The sequence below is a fragment of the Betta splendens genome, chromosome 9, assembly GCF_900634795.4.
Source record: "Betta splendens chromosome 9, fBetSpl5.4, whole genome shotgun sequence".
Taxonomy (NCBI): Eukaryota; Metazoa; Chordata; class Actinopteri; order Anabantiformes; family Osphronemidae; genus Betta; species Betta splendens.
Window position 1 is genome coordinate 23543460 of NC_040889.2, and position 16922 is coordinate 23560381.

Below are 16922 nucleotides of genomic sequence, written 5' to 3' on the forward strand. Positions count from 1 at the left end.
ATGATGGTGCGGATGCTTGGTAGATGCCAAAGCACCGGGACAGCACTATTTTTCTACCAACAGCTCCCAGGTCGTCTGATTCTGTGTGCATGACACAAGCTCCCATGTGAAGCGCACAGGCTGCTCCTCGCACGGTGTCAGAACGCGGCAGCAAATCGGGGCGCAGAGATGGAAGAATGTGAGCTCATCATCAGCCCTGATTGGCTTGGATTGGAACGAGCTTGAGGTCACCTGCTGTGTGATTGGATGGGCCTGAAGTCAGTGGAAAATCTCCACCTTCCCTTCCATCAGTTCCTGCAGTGCAGCGGGATGTGGCTTTGTGTCAGTGGGTGCACACACGCTTGTTTGTGTGTTTGCGTGGCACATTCCCAATGCATACACCAGTATATGTGCAGGCATATGTGTTAACTGACCTAACCCTCTGTACAGTATGATGTGCAAGCACAGATGACCTCATCCAGCGCAATACCGAAAACACAGCATTCATGGGAGTGAGTCACAGTAGGATCACAGATGAGATGATGTCAATAAATGAAAACCCATTCTTGTTGTAAGAGAAATGTGCGTCAAGCTCATCTGAAGTGGTCTCAACAGGACAAACACGTAAAGCACTGACCACACAATTCCACAAACAGGGAAATCAAACCAATGGCATAGAGCACAGTAGCTGCTGTACTGGCTTTGCATCGCATGAATAGGTGTACCTAATAATGTGGCCGCTCAGTGTTGTGTGTCCATGCGCTGGCATGGGGACCAAACCGGTCTCTGCTTATTTTACACCCCAGCTCTACAGCCAGCCTGGCGCTGTGAGTCATTTACGGCTATACGGGGGCGGACGAGACCACTGGCTAACTGAGGTTCAGCAGCTTTGATCGACTCCGAACCGAACAGGCCAGCACAGGCCCAACGCACACAGTGTGCTCCCTGCTAGAGCATGTACACGACACGGACACCCTCCGTCCATCCAGCAAATACACACACATATTGATAGCTTAGTCAGGAGGTGTGAACACAAACTATTGGGTAAAAATTGGAAAGTGTCACACCAAGCTTAGCTGTGACTTGTGTGTAATTTGTTCTTCAGTGGAAAGACCAAAAATATCTGTTCCCTGCTGTATATAGCCCACGACACCTCCAGATCTGTTGCATTTGTTTCTTTTCTCAGATTGCACATTTATTCTGTAGCAGACGCCCCCTCTCTGCAGAACACAGAGTGAGCAAGAACACACAAATTGTCTCTGTTCTGTTTTCCGTGAATGCATCACTGACTGGGAAGAGTCTGCTGTCCATTCATAATGTAAACAAAGTATAGAGAAGAAAACGGGAAGAAGCCCTTATTCTGTAAATAGATACACAGTAATTGTAACTGGCCAGTCACTAGTGTGATATCTAGTTGAGTCCATAATAGTTTTATACCCTGTAATAATGATAACAACACAACAACAAACAACAACAACAACAACAACAACAACAACAACAACAACAACAACAACAACAACAACAACAACAACAACAACAACAACAACACAACAACAACAACAACAACAACAACAACAACAACAACAACAACAACAACAACAACAACACCTCAATGAACTGACTGCACATACCTGAGACAGGCAATTTAGGAAACCCAGAACAGCAGGGGGCCTTTAAGGCCAGGCAGAGTGGGAACACTATGTTTAAATGAATGATGAGCATGTTAATTTCCTGACGGGGCCTGCGTATATGACAAATTAACCAACAAGCGTTGATGGTGGGTGTCCAAAGTGGCTCACCAGCGAACACATACTGAAAGGACAGCAGAATTGTGTCACTTCAGGTTCATGGACAGCTTAATTAAACAGATTCTCAAATATGATCGGCACCATCAGGCAACGTGGGTGTATTTGGCCCAAACAGAGGGACGATAAAAACACAGCTTTGGATCAGGAGCTAGAACAGGTTGTGCCCCCAAACAGCAAGGTTGGTGAGTCAAACCCCAGCTCCAGCCATGAAGATAGATACTACATCCCCAAAACACTGCTGCCTTTGTCTCTATGCCGATAGACTAACTTTAAAATGTTGGCACAGGTATGCTCACTTCATCCATCTCTAGTGAGGTTTACAGAGGTATGCATGCAGGTACAGTACGCATGTAGCACTGTATTTCCACATGTAATCTCTTCTAGATGGTAAAAGAATTTGTTCATTTTTTTGAAAGCACTAAATCTGAGTCCTTAACCAACATGAGGGTGTTCCTTTAGGATATACGGTATTTGCCAAAAGGTTCTCAACCTTAAAATAGGTCCAAGAAAGACTTCGGGACATCTCAAACCATTTATCCTGCAATTGTACCTGAGAAAATGATCAGAGTGTAACCATGAAAAGCACGCTGATCAAACTTCACCAGCACACACTGTTCCTGAAGCAGAGTGAGAGAAAAGCCAGCTGCTGAGTCTAGAAACACCTACAGTACTGTACACCCACACAAAGGGTGGAAATGGAACCACAGCAGCGTCTGAAATGAGAGCTCCAAGTGCATTTTTAAGCTCAAGATAAGATTATGTTGAATTAAGAGTTTGGGCTAACATTACTCTCCAAACAAATGTTTACTTACAGAGCTGAAAGTGTGAGTGTACGAGTTGTTTTTGGGTGGTCTATGGTGATGTCATCTCTCTAGGGTGAGATCCTTAAGTGCAATCTTTAGCCTTTTAAATACTGTAGAACATATTTAGTGGTAACATGCATTTTTGCAAGTTATGTCAATGTCCGTCTACTTTGATTTAATCTGCTATTAGCCATGTCACTGGACATACAGTAGCATTCAGAGCAACCTAAGAGCAGCTATAATTTAAGTCAATTTACTTCAAGGGAATGCCATTTCCATTGTTTCCTTTTAATCTCAGGCTTCCGCTCACTGATGAATTAAGGTTTATGTTGAGTGCTGATAAATGAAAGTCTGCAGGATACAGACACAAAGTAATGGCTATGTGTGGGAGATGTAGTGACTGTATTACCTTTGATGTGTGTGTGTGTGTGTGTGTGTGTGTGTGTGTGTGTGTGTGTGTGTGTGTGTGTGTGTGTGTGTGTGTACTGCTAGAGTGAGATAGCAGGCTGGTTGGGCCTGTGGCTGTTGCCATGACAACCCAAGATAGCTGTGCTGGTGAGCAATGGTGAGGCAGTGCACGTTGCAGATTTTTTCTTTTATTGTTTCACTTTTGAATGCATTACATGTCCTGCGCTTGCTTGCGATTGTGTTGCCATTAGAGTTGAGCATGTGCATGTGTGTGTAATTCCTTTGTCTGTCCTCCCTGCCTCTTGTCTAGATCCATCCCTCCTTATGTGACATCATGTTGTGTGACATCACCAGAGCCTAGAGCTGATCGGCATTCAAAGCAGCGCAACTGCCTCCCTCCACACACGGGAAAACACACCAACACACACGCGCTGAAGGTGACTGAGCATGCTCAGAGCACAACCCCCTGCCTGCATGATGATGCTATCACCAACATGCACAGACACTACAACGCAAACAGTCCAATGAACACTGAAACGTGAACAGGGAGCAGGCCATACACAGAGAAGGTAATGTTTAGTTAATATAATACACACATAATACATATTAAACATGGCTGCCTTGGCCGGCCTGCCATTCAGCATTAAACACCATCCTAATGCTGCCCACTGACCATACAGTGTGTAGTCTGCTGGAGAATTGCCACGATCTATTTACCCACATCTTCTCACAAGATAAAATTTGGTTTTGCGGCAGCAAATGTGGTTAAAAGTCTAAAATTGTGCATTTGTGAGGAACATATTACATTTTTTTCCTTTAGGTGCAGGTGTCCCATAAATACAGTGCATATCATCCAAAGGGGCCTTCTGGTCACAGAAAATCATCAGTGTGCATGAAGAGATTTAACAAAACCTCTATGCGGAATACAACAGGTGCTACCGTGCTTCCCTCAGAGGTGAAACTGTTGTAAGTTAAATGTTTTGTCTAAACCAGTCAGTGTCAAACATTTAGTGACTCTTACCTTGTTGGAGGCCATCTCGCTGACCGAGTGTCTGGTCTGCAGAGTCTCCAGCTGGTCCAGGCACCAGTCCAACTCCTCCAGGGTCTCTGTGGCCAGTTTCTGGTAGGCCTCCTCTGCAGGGGCAAGACAGGAGGGCAAGGGGTCAGTAAGGGCCCGCTTCAGAGGGCTAGTGGACGGTCCAGGCCCGGGGTCTCCCACACCACATACAGCTAAGCTGGGATACCCCGAGTAGACACATGGGTGACTCTTCATAATGGAGAGCTGGGCCTCGATGTCCTGTATCCTAACCCACAGGTCGCAGGTCAGCTGCAGAGGAGCTTGACTTGCTTGGTGCAAAGAAATTCCCAGTGTAGTCCTACAGTTCAAAATCCCGGATTCTTCCTGGAGTGAGGCGGATACAATCCCAGGGAGTACGGTTTGCAGGTGATGGATGGGAATCACCCATCCAGTCTGGGGTGTCCATATAAATATCAACAATAAGGAAACTACGGCAAAAAATATAGAGGGTATCCTTAAAAAAACAGAAAGACAGACTGACTCACTACTCTCTCTCATACACAGTACACATATCACACCTAGCGATCTGGGTCTATAAGGTTGACGCTGTCATTCATAAGGGAAGTGTAATTCCAGTCATGTAGCAGGATGAACAGCAGTCTGCTTAGCAGGCCCATGTCTACCATAGCAGAGATGGAGGAAGACAGGGACGATGGAAAGAGGATCAGGTGGAAGGCTCAGAACCAGTCAAGGTCCGTGTCAATACTGTCCAGCGCAGAGCACACACGAGATTGTCCACGGCATCCTGACATTGTTAACAAGCACAAAGAACATCTCACACACACTGTCGCAAGCAGATACACATGCATACACACAAACACGCACGCCAGACAAAATGCTAACCCAACAACAGCTCATGGTTTTCTCTTCTTAGCCTCTCTGCCAATAAAACATCCATGGTGTCCACGAGGCAAAAGGTACAATCCAGTGCTACGTGTGCCGGCTAGTGTTTCCTATAGATGCTGTGTGTATAGGGGGTGGGCTGCTGTTGCTTCAGCGTCCCTGGTAGCCAAACGTGCTGCTTTCCCCAAGCTGTACCTAAAGCCCTGAGAGGACTGCACTGTGGATGGGGAAGGGAAAGTGAGAAGACATGGACTGGAGTTGCAGAGCAGCAGCGCCTGGGCTGGGAGCTCCCTATACTGTGTGTGCATGCATCTTATTATGTGCTCTGCATACAAACGCACAATAACAGAACGGAGAGGTAAACGAGGAGCCGGCTAATGCTATTGTAAATGTAACAGAGCGTCAGCCTCAAGTATCCTTCAGCTTCTTCTGATTTGAAATTGAAGACATGCCAGTCTCAAGGTCCCATGCCCATGTTAACAGAAAATGTCACCTTGTCAGAAGCCAATTAATATTGATGCCCTGACTAACTTGGGAAAGCACAGGCTTTTAATGTTATGTGATCTGTGATCCGAGAGGAGGGTCACTTTAGCTGTAATTCAATTACACAGACAGAGAAAAACTGCAGCAGAGAACCAAACGTAACCATGTTATCCCCCATCAGCTGGAGTACACTAACATTTAGACTCTGTTACTGGGTAGAATGTGCACATTTTACAGACCACAAGTACTTGGATTAGATTAGATTAAGAACATGCACACCATTTTTGTCTTCATGCATGACCACTGACCACATCTAAAACCTCTTTTAATTTTGAAGCAACATTGCGCCTGTCCTGCATCACTGTCTTAGACAAATCCTTCCCTCCTCTCCTTCAATTTGTCTCCCAACACTCTTCGCTCTCCCCCACTGCTCTCTGAACATCCTCCTCCTCCCTCTTGTCTCCTTTCTATGTCTTTCTCTCTCTGTTCCTCTCCCTCGTGTGGTGTCAGTGGCTGGGGTGCTACTCTTTCTGACCGCAACTGCACTGACGTCAATGACATTCTTCTCATGCTTAGTTGCGACATCAGACACCGGCGCTCGGAGAGGCCACTCTGCTGCACAGACGCAGGGCTACAGCCAAACTATGTACCGGAACAGCTCAACAGTGAAGTCGGAGTGCGAGCGGCAGAAGATAAGAGGACGAAGAGAAGGAAGGGGAAGGAAAGGAAAACGCACAGGAGGAGGAAGAGGATAAACATCAATGGAAAAAGATTGTACTGTAAAATCTGTTACTATTTTAATGCTGCTTTTAATTTATTGTACATCAGCACATAAGTAATCAGGTCCATAGATTGAAATAGTATAGTGATTGATTACTATTAAATACATACATTCATATATTATATATATAAAATAACTAATTACTAGAAAAGTATATGTGTCTAATCTGTTTGACTATTAGATAAGGAATTTGATAACAAAATGGCAGACAAATATGTAGCAAGGTGAAAGAAGTGCAGACAGATTTACAGTGGTTTATTGGATTTCAGTAACAAATGATAATGGAGTATAGTTATGTGTTCCACGCTAGAGAATCAGCACCTATGCCCATTTTAGCAAAAAAATCACCAGCGCTACCATGTGCATATGTGTTTCTATGCGTGTGTGTTCATTATTAATATTCATATTAATGTTCATATTAATTAAGTTTTTATGGTCTCTCTTGCAAACACCAGCTAGGTTACAGCAATTGATCCTGCTAAAAGCTTAACAGTCAAGGACAAGTCTATTCTAGGCATCTAGTATTGTCTGTGGTATGTCCTCATGACAAAAAAAAAACAAAACAAAGTAGGACAGACAGGCTGCTGTGTAGACGTTTCCTGTCTAGTGCTGCAGCAAAAGCACAGCGTGAACTCTACAATGGGCTACTGTGTATGCGTGTCTCTACCTCAACACAATCCTATAGGATCTATCTGTGTCCTCTCACTATGTGTGTCAAATAACTGTGTTGGTTCATTATTAAATACTCATATATGCTTACACGTGATTATAGTGGGTCAATGAAATAATAGTTGAATTTTCCCTGTGTTTTATATATATATAATATTGAGTGTTTTGCCAATTAAGTCACTGACACACCCACAGCAAGCACTCATTGCCACCAGTCATCATGCCACTCTGGTTGTACACATACCGGTAAAGGTGGTTTTGGTGATAGGCGGTGGGTTACACATAGGTGATCTCCTGTCATGAAGAAAACAAATGTACACACTGAGACAATTCCTTCCAAAGACATTACAACCAACTTCTTTTAATTCTAAATGCTTTATTTTAAAACACAGTTCATGAACCTAGGCAGTCAGTAGGAAGAATGAATAAAGAAGAATGCTTTTTAATGCATAAAGTGTTATTGTACTATTCAGTACGAACAGCAGAGGGCGAGCAAGGACAGACTGTAGCAAGCACTGGACACAGTACAGGCAGGTGCACATCAAATCACTGCTGCTGAACATTTTAGTCATAGAATGACTGTGATCACTGTAACATCCTGGCATGTTTATTAGTGCTTCTGTGGGTAATGCAGTCACTCCTCCTACTAGATCAGATTAGATTCTGTTTGAAGAACACAGATTGGCAGTGTTGACTTACTTATTAGACGCTCTGTCTTGCTGTATATTAGTTAATGCACCAAAGTTGTTTCGTACAGTTCTCAAGCTGGCAAGAACCTGAGGGGAACACGACAGAACCGAACTCAATCACTCTTCGAAAAACTACTATATGAAATATTGGGACTGGACACTAAACATGGCCCATGCACTCACCTGTGCAAACGGCGTTACAATCATATCGTCACCATGGCTGAAAGAAGAAAAGACAGTCATTTAATATTCCATCAAAGTGTGTGGTGATTTATTTCAGCCTCTTTCATTCACTCCATCACAGTGCCAGGTTTACTCTGCACATCAGCTGCCAGCTAGACATTGAATATCGATAGGATTTCTTTAATTTTATAAGTTGACCACATTCCTGAAATTGCTTGGTGGAGGTTCTCGTCTAGTGTTGAAAAGGAAGTCAGTTAAGCATTAGTCTTCACAACTCCAACTTGAGGAATTATATCCCATACACTTGGCCTCTGAGCTACATTATGGCTGTGGACACTCAACGTGTGCCCTGATGACAAGTATGTGTCATGTAGCCTGTTGCCTGCCGCCTCTACAAGACCACAGCCATGTCATGTGCTCAGCCACTGACATGGGATCCGACATGCCTGGAATGAAAGTCAAGCGAGCTGCACACTTGTCATGTGCTTGTGCCTTTAGATGAACAGAGGGCATTCACAGCACTTCACCTTTGAAGACATACAGCTTGTCCTTAAACCCTATTGTATGTGTAAAGGACTGTTCCTCTGATCTTGTAATTCATTACTTCATAATGTAGTTGTAATGTGATTATGGAACATTTCTGGTAGGTCTTTCTTTAAATTAAGTTGCATTATTTTAACTCTAATCACACATTTTTCTTGCAATAGGAAAATCAAGCATCAAGAATTAATGTTTATGAAAGCTGTGTGATGAAGTTTTATATGGTAACTGAAAAGTGTCTGTAGGTCAAAAAAGGGTTATTGGTTTAACACAACAGAGCACAAAGCAGCAGAAGTAGAGGAAGTCTAAGGTTACTTTTATCTGTTTTGTCTTTCCTCCAGGTTGGAACGGTGCTATGTTTGCAGTCAATATATTTATTTCCTGTAGCACTAAATGCGCAGTATCTGTAACTGAATAGCCAGCATTGTGTAGAAAATGAAGAATGTATTATGAACACCAACCCTGACCCAGTATAAGTGTGAAGGGGAGTTGGAATAATAAAAGTCAAATGATTACTCAAACTCATAGCGTGAACAGATTTAACATAGCAACATTTATATAGAGTTACATAAGTTATATAAAAACCAAATCTGCAAGTTGGCAAAACATAAGAGGCAAACAAACTTTGTGTTTGATTACCTTGTTTGTGCTACTTGACACAGCTAAGAATAAATAAGTGACACCACACAATCAGCTGTCATGCACATTTTGCCAAAGGCCAAAGCGATCACTGTGACAGCTTTAAGACCTGCTCCAGTAAACATTCAGCTATGCTAGAAATAAAGTTGGAAGGGAAAAAGGTTCAAGTAGTAGCATTCAGCAAAATCGGATGGACTTCATGACAGTTCAGGTGGAAGCAAAATGCATCACATGCACTCACATATCACTGGCAATGGAGGAGTTTCGGGACATTGACTTGGGTGAGAGGTCGTAGTCGCTGTCAGAGCGGTAGAGGAACGACTCTCTCCGTTGGCTGTGGACAAAATTGGCCTGCAGGATGAGGCCTGAGCCCGGGCTGGCCATTGGGTCCAGGGGGCTGCGACCTGATGACGTACCATTGTCCACATCGAAACTGCAAAAGGAGAGAAAGACAACGGTCATAATGTGAAAATGTGCAGTTGATATTGGAAACAATCTGTCACAAATGCCCAAGCGTTGGCATGTCTGCTGTTCCTTACGTACAAGTCAGAACATGGTGTACAGTTAAGAGTCACTATCATCAATGATAAAAAAAATAAGACTACTCCTGCAGCATATTCTAAGTGCACAGTATGGATGAATTAATTATTAAGTTCTAGTAAGAACTGTATTAGTTTAGTACTTATTCTATTTGTTTGAATGATGCAAAAAAATAATTATGCAGACAGTAATTACATGTTTCAGTTCTTGATTAGCTCAGTGCTTACTCACATACTGACTAAACCCACATGGATATTTTTCTCCACTGCAACAACATGATCTCTAATCATTTCTAGTGTCAAATTCAGACCATATCATGACGTGCCTACACTATATGACGAGCACAGTGTGGGCCCATACTAGGCTGATGTACTGATGTGGCTGATGATGATGATGGGCTGACGTGCTCTACAATCACCATAAGCTCCATTTCTTCATCTTTTTGATTGTATAATTACGTTGACCCTTAACAACATTGGAGACTAATGCAACAATATTTTAGATCAACATACTGTAGAATCCCACTTAATACATTATGTTTAAAATGGGCCCAGGGCCACAGGGATTACTTCTGGTCTAACAATGACACTGACTCACACTTAGAAGATGTTTCCAAACAGCCAGTGACACCATTTCCCGCTGTGATGAGCTCCTTAATCTCCTAGGTGATTGTTCACTCAGGTGATGACTACGGCCTGTCACTGGGGATATTGATGTTCTAGTGCTACTAAGCAAGCTGCTAATCCCATCTGATGTGGACACAAAGGTCAGAGGGGATTCCCCCAAGCCTGGTGCACAATACACACAGGAATAACATCGCCATCATCGTCACAATGCAAACACCCACACACCTTATCCTGTTGGTGTGTGCATGCATGCAGCAGGAAACAGTGAACAACTAAGGAACAGAAACCGATCCGGTCCAGGCAAATCCTTACAATGATCAATGGCAGTTTAGTCTACTACATGACAGATCATTTATTGCAGGACTGTTGTCTTTGACTGCATTAGTAATTGGATTAACTGCATTAATTTTGCTCACATATACATCCATCCCATTTTCCAAACCGCTGAATACCATATGCGAGGGAGAATATGCGAGAACATGCAACGTAGAACCAGGGCCGCAACCCAGAACCTTCTCGCTGTGAGGCAACGATGCTACCCACCGCACCACCGTGCCGCCTCACATATACATATTAATTGTAATATGATCTGTATTCATTGTGTCCAAACATTGCATAAAAGTCAGTCAAGTGCTTACAATAAACAATTAAAACAGAAGTCTTTGTGATGGGAGAAGCAAATGGACATACTGGAAAGATGTGGAAGCCACACTGACGAGAGGACAAGGCAAGGACACTTTCCACGGCAAACTAAACGGCTAAATGCTGCGCTATCTCTGTGATCTGAAGTAGCTGCAGCTGAGTGAGTGTGAGCTTTGGTTGTGGAACGGGATAGTTTGGCCGTCTGCCTGGAGGCTGAGGAAAGGGCATTCGTATCATCCTCGTTTCCTTCTCTCCAACTAGCTTTTAGAAAACACAGTCCTCTGTGGTTCATCTTATCTTACACACACCACTGTGACCTCTGTCCTTGACTTCTCTCACACTGTCTTTCTAGGTTTAGTCATTCAGTGTTAGATCAATAATACGTCACTGCAAAACATTATTAACCAAACTGTAATCTTTCCGCATTTACACACGGGCCCAAAGTCACACCTCCTTATCACATCCAGTCATCCATTTGTGTTTTTTACGGCAGGTGTGAAAGCACAGACTCACACAAGCTGACATTCCAGACACCAGCTGTTGAGTGTCATAAGTTTGTACAGTTATGGGCGTGTACCATTTTGGGAACAAGGCTGAGACAAAGATGACAGCAAGAACATAACACGCAGCATATGTTTAACAACTGATTCTTTATCACACTGACTCTGACGTCCCATTTGACACTCATTCTCTGACACATCGCTCCACTCACAATGTGTGTAGAGCGCGACTCCATAGGAACGCCCTGTTGGGTATGACAGAAGTAGCCTTTACAATTAGCTCACCGATGAACTCAACAGTTTTAGCACTGTAATAACAGCATCAAGAAGAAAGTGAAAATCAATAAAAAGCACAAGTACAAGTCATAAGAGGATTAGAGTAGAAAATGGAAGTAAATCCAGCATACTTCCAGGACAGAGACCACAGGAAACTGCAGTTTACCCAAAAAGGCAAACGCGATGTTGGACTGAGATATCAGTGGCGAGGAAGGAAGTATTCGACGTGCGAACACCAGACAAATGACGGAGAGCTCTTCCTGGCTGCTCCAGACATCCCACCATTTTCAGGCCACACTTCTTCACTCTTTTCTCCATGCACACATGCACACACTATTTGCATCAGTCAAAGACTTAAACGCGTTCAGCTCTGGGTCACTTGAGCCATTCCAAGCAGCTTAAGAGTTGATGTGACACAGCTGTGAGGAGACGTAACGCAGAAAAGTTCAGGGTGTTAAGTGCCTTTGATAAATATTCAGCTGAGGGAAGAATAGGGTCTCTGTTTTCCAGCAACCAAACAATCAAAGCTGGTTAGTCAGAAAAATGCCTAAGACATGATGTTTTGGTGCCGAGTTGAAATACAAACTAGCAGAACTTACAAAAAAAAAAGAAAAAAATGTAATCCTGCTGTGAAGAGTTCAGCAAGTGTGGATCAGGGCAGAGCTGTGTGTTGTAAAGACGACACTTGTTTTATTTTAGAAAGCTGCGGGGACCCAGGAACAGATGAGGGACAAGGAGAGCCATGCCTGTGCTGTGAGTGCGTGTCAGTGTGAGCAGTCATCTGCATGCACGCGGTATGTGATACTGACCATACTGTACATTTGGTTACCTTGGCATCTTCCTAATGCAAAACAGAAACTCATGACTTAAGGTCAGCGACAGATAAGGCAAACTCTAAATACAGGTCCTGACTATGACAGCAGAAAAGTTAGATTGACGAGGCTGCAGAGCAAAGAGCTTTGCTTTATGTATTTATATGTATTTCAGAAAATACTCTATATGCAGCCATACAGTCAGAAAATGTGGTTTCCCAGCAAATAGACAAAGAGGGAACCTTCTCTGGGTCTTTGTGTTCTTTAAAAAATAGAACCATAAGACCCAACAGAGACATGATTAGAATGTTTTAATTTACTAAACATAATGTGCTGTCAGGTAAAAGATAGTGTCACCACTCAGTAATCACCACTGATAAAGACACAATATCACTATTATGACTGAGGACTAGGGGAATGATCAAAATACACATGATAATATGGTCCTACTGTATTAGCACAAGGTCTGAGTAAAACTTCTCTGCAATTCTAATTATCAGTTCACTTTCACAGTAACATATGACCGGAACTGTGAAAAACTGCTTTATTTAAATGTGCAGTAATAGTGTTCACATGATTGATTGCATACTTAGAAACAGGTAATACTTAAGCCTGTTATCAATAAGTTACTGTAAGTATCACCACACACTCACGTAAGGTACAATATTGGCAACACCCACAGAACCGATGACTGCATACTGCAGTTCTCCATTTACTTACGGTAACCCTAGTCTCACTGTACCCATAGCAGCTGAGTCAGTTGCTAGTGGTGGAAAACCACTCCCATTTGGGACAGGTGACATCAGTGACAGGTGACATCAGTGACATCATCAGCATCCCATACAGGAGCGTTACTGACAAACGCACTCAGTTTTACTCTGCAGGGCACATGACTGACCAGTTGCTGACAGCTACGACGCATTTTCTCTATCTGGCTCATACTCATACACACCCTTTGTTAGTCACACATTCACACATGAGTGGAAGCTCCCATCCAAATACACGCTATAACTAAGTGTAAATAACACCCGCAAGGCAGCAAATGCTCCAAAAACTGATCTAATGCTACACTGGCCACTCATTTTTTGTTCTTTATTAAAATGCTAAGACTAAAGAAAGGAAAGCAGGCTTATTTATATCAACATCATCACTCAGCACAACTGACACACGCCAGATGCAAACGCTTAAGTTCAAAGTCACACATTCCACAGTTCTCCAAGCTTTGTCTCAGGCCACCACAACATCCTTTCTGACATAACGAGGCACTTCATAGGTGTGGCAGTAACAGGATTTTACAAACATTTGCTCCTCTGTCCTGCAAAACTTGAGCCATGTGTACTGAGCTAATATGGTCGGGTGGAGTGGGGTCTGACGCTCAAACAGTCAGCTGACGCATCACTTGCAATTTATGTTCTTTTAACCAGAAGAATAGTAATGAGTCTACTGTGAATCTCAGGAGAAGAACAATTATGAAAGACAAAGCTATGATGAATTGATGAAAGAAGCCTTGATAAAATGGTAAATAACAGCAGAGAGGAGGGAAGGACAGATGGAGGAGGCGGTATGCTTTGTCCAGCTTAGTACTGCTTTTGGTAGCCATTCAAAAAGATGGCTCATACAAACCTGGGATTGCCAGATTCTCAGCGTTAACATGAGAACAAGCTGCATTTCGCAGGCAGCCCTAGCAATTCACACTACGGTATACTACGATGCTACAGTCTACATAGAGCAGGGTCTACTCATAAATACTTATTTCACACAGCATCATTTCCTGCTGGGAACAGATAACTAACCTGACACTGAGCACATAAGCTTTGCGGGGAAATCTGACAGGACACGTCACTGCACACAAGTGACTAAAAAACTGGAACTGTTAACTTACAAACTTAAAGCTACACGGACGCCTCCTATGTGTCCTGACAGGCAAGGACAAGTTGTGCCCCTGGCACTGAGGTCTGCATCCTGTATTTATGTGTAGCCATGTGCAAACAAGAAAATGCACAGAGCAACACAACAAAATTCCTCAGTGAATGATGACCTTGTCATTTTTAAACAGTAGATGTGAGTAAAGGGTAAAACAGCAGGGTCATGACAGCTGCAGCTGAATGTTATTACTGAGTTAGTGTGACGGAGTGTAACATGCCCAAGTTCCCAGGACACGTCACGCCAAGTGTTCATTGAAAGAAGAAGTGTCACAGCATTTGACAAGATTCACAAACACAACGCGCGATAAACTAACGGACAGAAGAGACAAAAAGTAAGAGCAAAGGTGGAGACAAAGCAACGCGTACAGTACACACATGCATGACAAGAGCACACATATGAACATTAACCAGCGTTTTCCTCGTCTATTTACCAGATTCCCTCCGTGTTCTTCAGTGAGCTGGTAGAGCGCGATCGTGGCTTCAGAATGATACTCATCGTCTGGTTTGTCCTTCCACAGCCACATAGACACTGCATATGCACATATGCCCATACACACAAACCCGTTGGGGCCACCTGGAGCTCACCGAGCAGCCCTCCGCTGTGGTCAGACCACAGCCCTCACTGGTCTCAAGTATTCCAATGGGAGCTTCCCTCCCCAGGTCCAGAGACGTCGTCAGTTCCACTGAGCTGCTTAGCACCAAACCTGAGTTGAGTCAGATCAAAAGCTCCATCGAGCAGGATCTCACACTGCAGCTCCTCCTCCAGCTCCAAATGTTTGACAGTAGGTCCTTGTTTACCCTGCTCCCTCTCTCCCTCACGCTTATCTTTCTTGCCAGATCAGCGCGCGATCTTCCTCTTCCCTAATCCAGACGCACACTCACTTCTCTTGCTTTTCTCCTTCAAGTGTCTGTTTTTCTTCCCTGTCGAAAAGAAAGAAGATCTCCTCTTCCTCTCACATTCCTTTTTGCTTCCCTCCTCACTGCTGTCCCTCCTGCTCTGTCTTGTTTTGCCCCTATCTCCAAGTTACATGACTTTCCTATTCTCTCTGTGTCTGTGCTTGGAGTGGGAGGGGTTGTTTTGCTAGTAATTCCTTGAAGGGCGGGACTTGTATCCCCCAGCAATTCTATCAATCGTCTCGAGTGTCAGTCACTCGGCTTCCACAGTAACCTAAAACCAACAGCTCAAGCATACAGATGATCAGGAGAGAGCATGCAGAGTAACAGTGTTGGCTGTCCAGCAAGAGTAAATAGAAGGAAAAAAAATATTTAAATGCATTTTATTCTGGCAGGAGGTAGAAGTTAAACTAAGGTTAGGATTGAATTGGCACATGGTAGTATATTACCATGTGTGAATAAAGCGTATTTGTATCCACCTAAAAATTTATACTGTTCACTGACTTAAAAACATAGTAATGCTCCCTGGAAGGTTACAGTACATTCATCACAACAGAATGGCTTTGTTTTCCTCCTATAGCTCATTATTAATCTCTACATGCACCTTGCTGGCCATAAAACTAAATCACCAGCGTCTTACTTTCTGTAAAACAGTACAGTGTAGGTGACATTGTCTGCTATTGGTTGTGGGCTACAAGAACTAACTTTAGCCCTTCTACTGACAGACTGGTGTGTTGGCTGTCTGCATTGCCAATCATGCACGACCGAATCAAGTCAAGCAAGCAACTCCACCTTTGTATGCACTTGTCGTCTTTAAGACGACAGTAAGCTGCTAATCAATCAAGTAAAAACTACCTGTAAGCAGAAAATACATCATCATTTTTCCTGCACAGGTAAAAGGTAAAATACTTGATCGGAGGAAGGAGTCACTTCAGCAGTGCCTTAGCAGCTCAAGCTGCTCTCAAGCATCTTACCATTTACAGTATGTACAAACACTGTTAAAAAATAGGCCCTAACTTTGGCTCGGTGTCCCTTGGGGAGTTCCTGGAAACTCCAATAGCAACACTAATAACAAAGCCACAACACACCTCATATGCAGCATACGTATAAACATCAGGCCCCTCACCTTGAAAGCAACAACCTTTTAGTGTTATCAATCATGAAAGTGGTTACAGACAATGAGTAACGTGGCATTAGTCTAGGAATGCTCGTCTTTTGTTCAGAAGAGGTGTTGGTTCAAGAGACAGAGAGGAGCAAAGGTGCATAGAAGCAGATGAACTTACATGCAAACGTGAACTCCTTCTTGCACATGGTCTTATATCGGCTATTATAAATTTGTGTGTGCAGTGTCATGCAGCTGAAACTGTGGCCATGTGTGGAACATGAACAGAAGCGCATCTTATGCTTTCAGTGTAGCCTGGCGGAGTGATGTCGTTTATAGCTTAGTCAAAGTGGTTCAACTAATCCTATTATCACAGTCTGCACATTCCAGGGAAAGAAAAGCAAAAGAAAGCAATGTCATTAAAAACGAGGAATCGAGTCAACTAAAGGGTAAAGGATTTAAACTGGCTTTCCTAATATAACCACCATATATGACCGACATACTGTAGCACACACTAATATTTCCTGTATTTCTTAGTCTGAAATCTCCTGTGAAAAAAATGTAATCCAAAACTGACTGCACCCACTCATCTGAGCACACGCTAGTGCTGCCATCTTCAGGAAGCAGAGTTATTAAGCTAATGTATCCATGTCCCCAGTCATTACATTTAAAGGATTAAAGACAGCCTCTTTCTTACAGTAT

General features: G+C 43.3%; 1 protein-coding gene across 10 annotated transcripts in view; it reads right to left on the bottom strand.

The window, feature by feature from the left end:
* pde4d (phosphodiesterase 4D, cAMP-specific) overlaps window positions 1–16922 on the bottom strand; it is a 124001-nt gene that overhangs the window by 8901 nt on the left and 98178 nt on the right. For 8 of the 10 annotated variants that reach the window (XM_055511100.1, XM_055511097.1, XM_055511101.1 and 5 more), the window contains 5 exons: window positions 9145–9336; window positions 7725–7761; window positions 7552–7628; window positions 7097–7146; window positions 4020–4132 (listed from right to left, as the gene is read on the bottom strand). In XM_055511100.1, the coding sequence (XP_055367075.1) occupies window positions 4020–4132; window positions 7097–7146; window positions 7552–7628; window positions 7725–7761; window positions 9145–9336 (469 nt within the window). Of the gene's footprint in view, window positions 1–4019; window positions 4133–4226; window positions 5782–7096; window positions 7147–7551; window positions 7629–7724; window positions 7762–9144; window positions 9337–14655; window positions 15470–16922 lie in introns of those variants that run through there. The other 2 variants (XM_029162796.3, XM_041072355.2) reach the window with 2 other exon arrangements.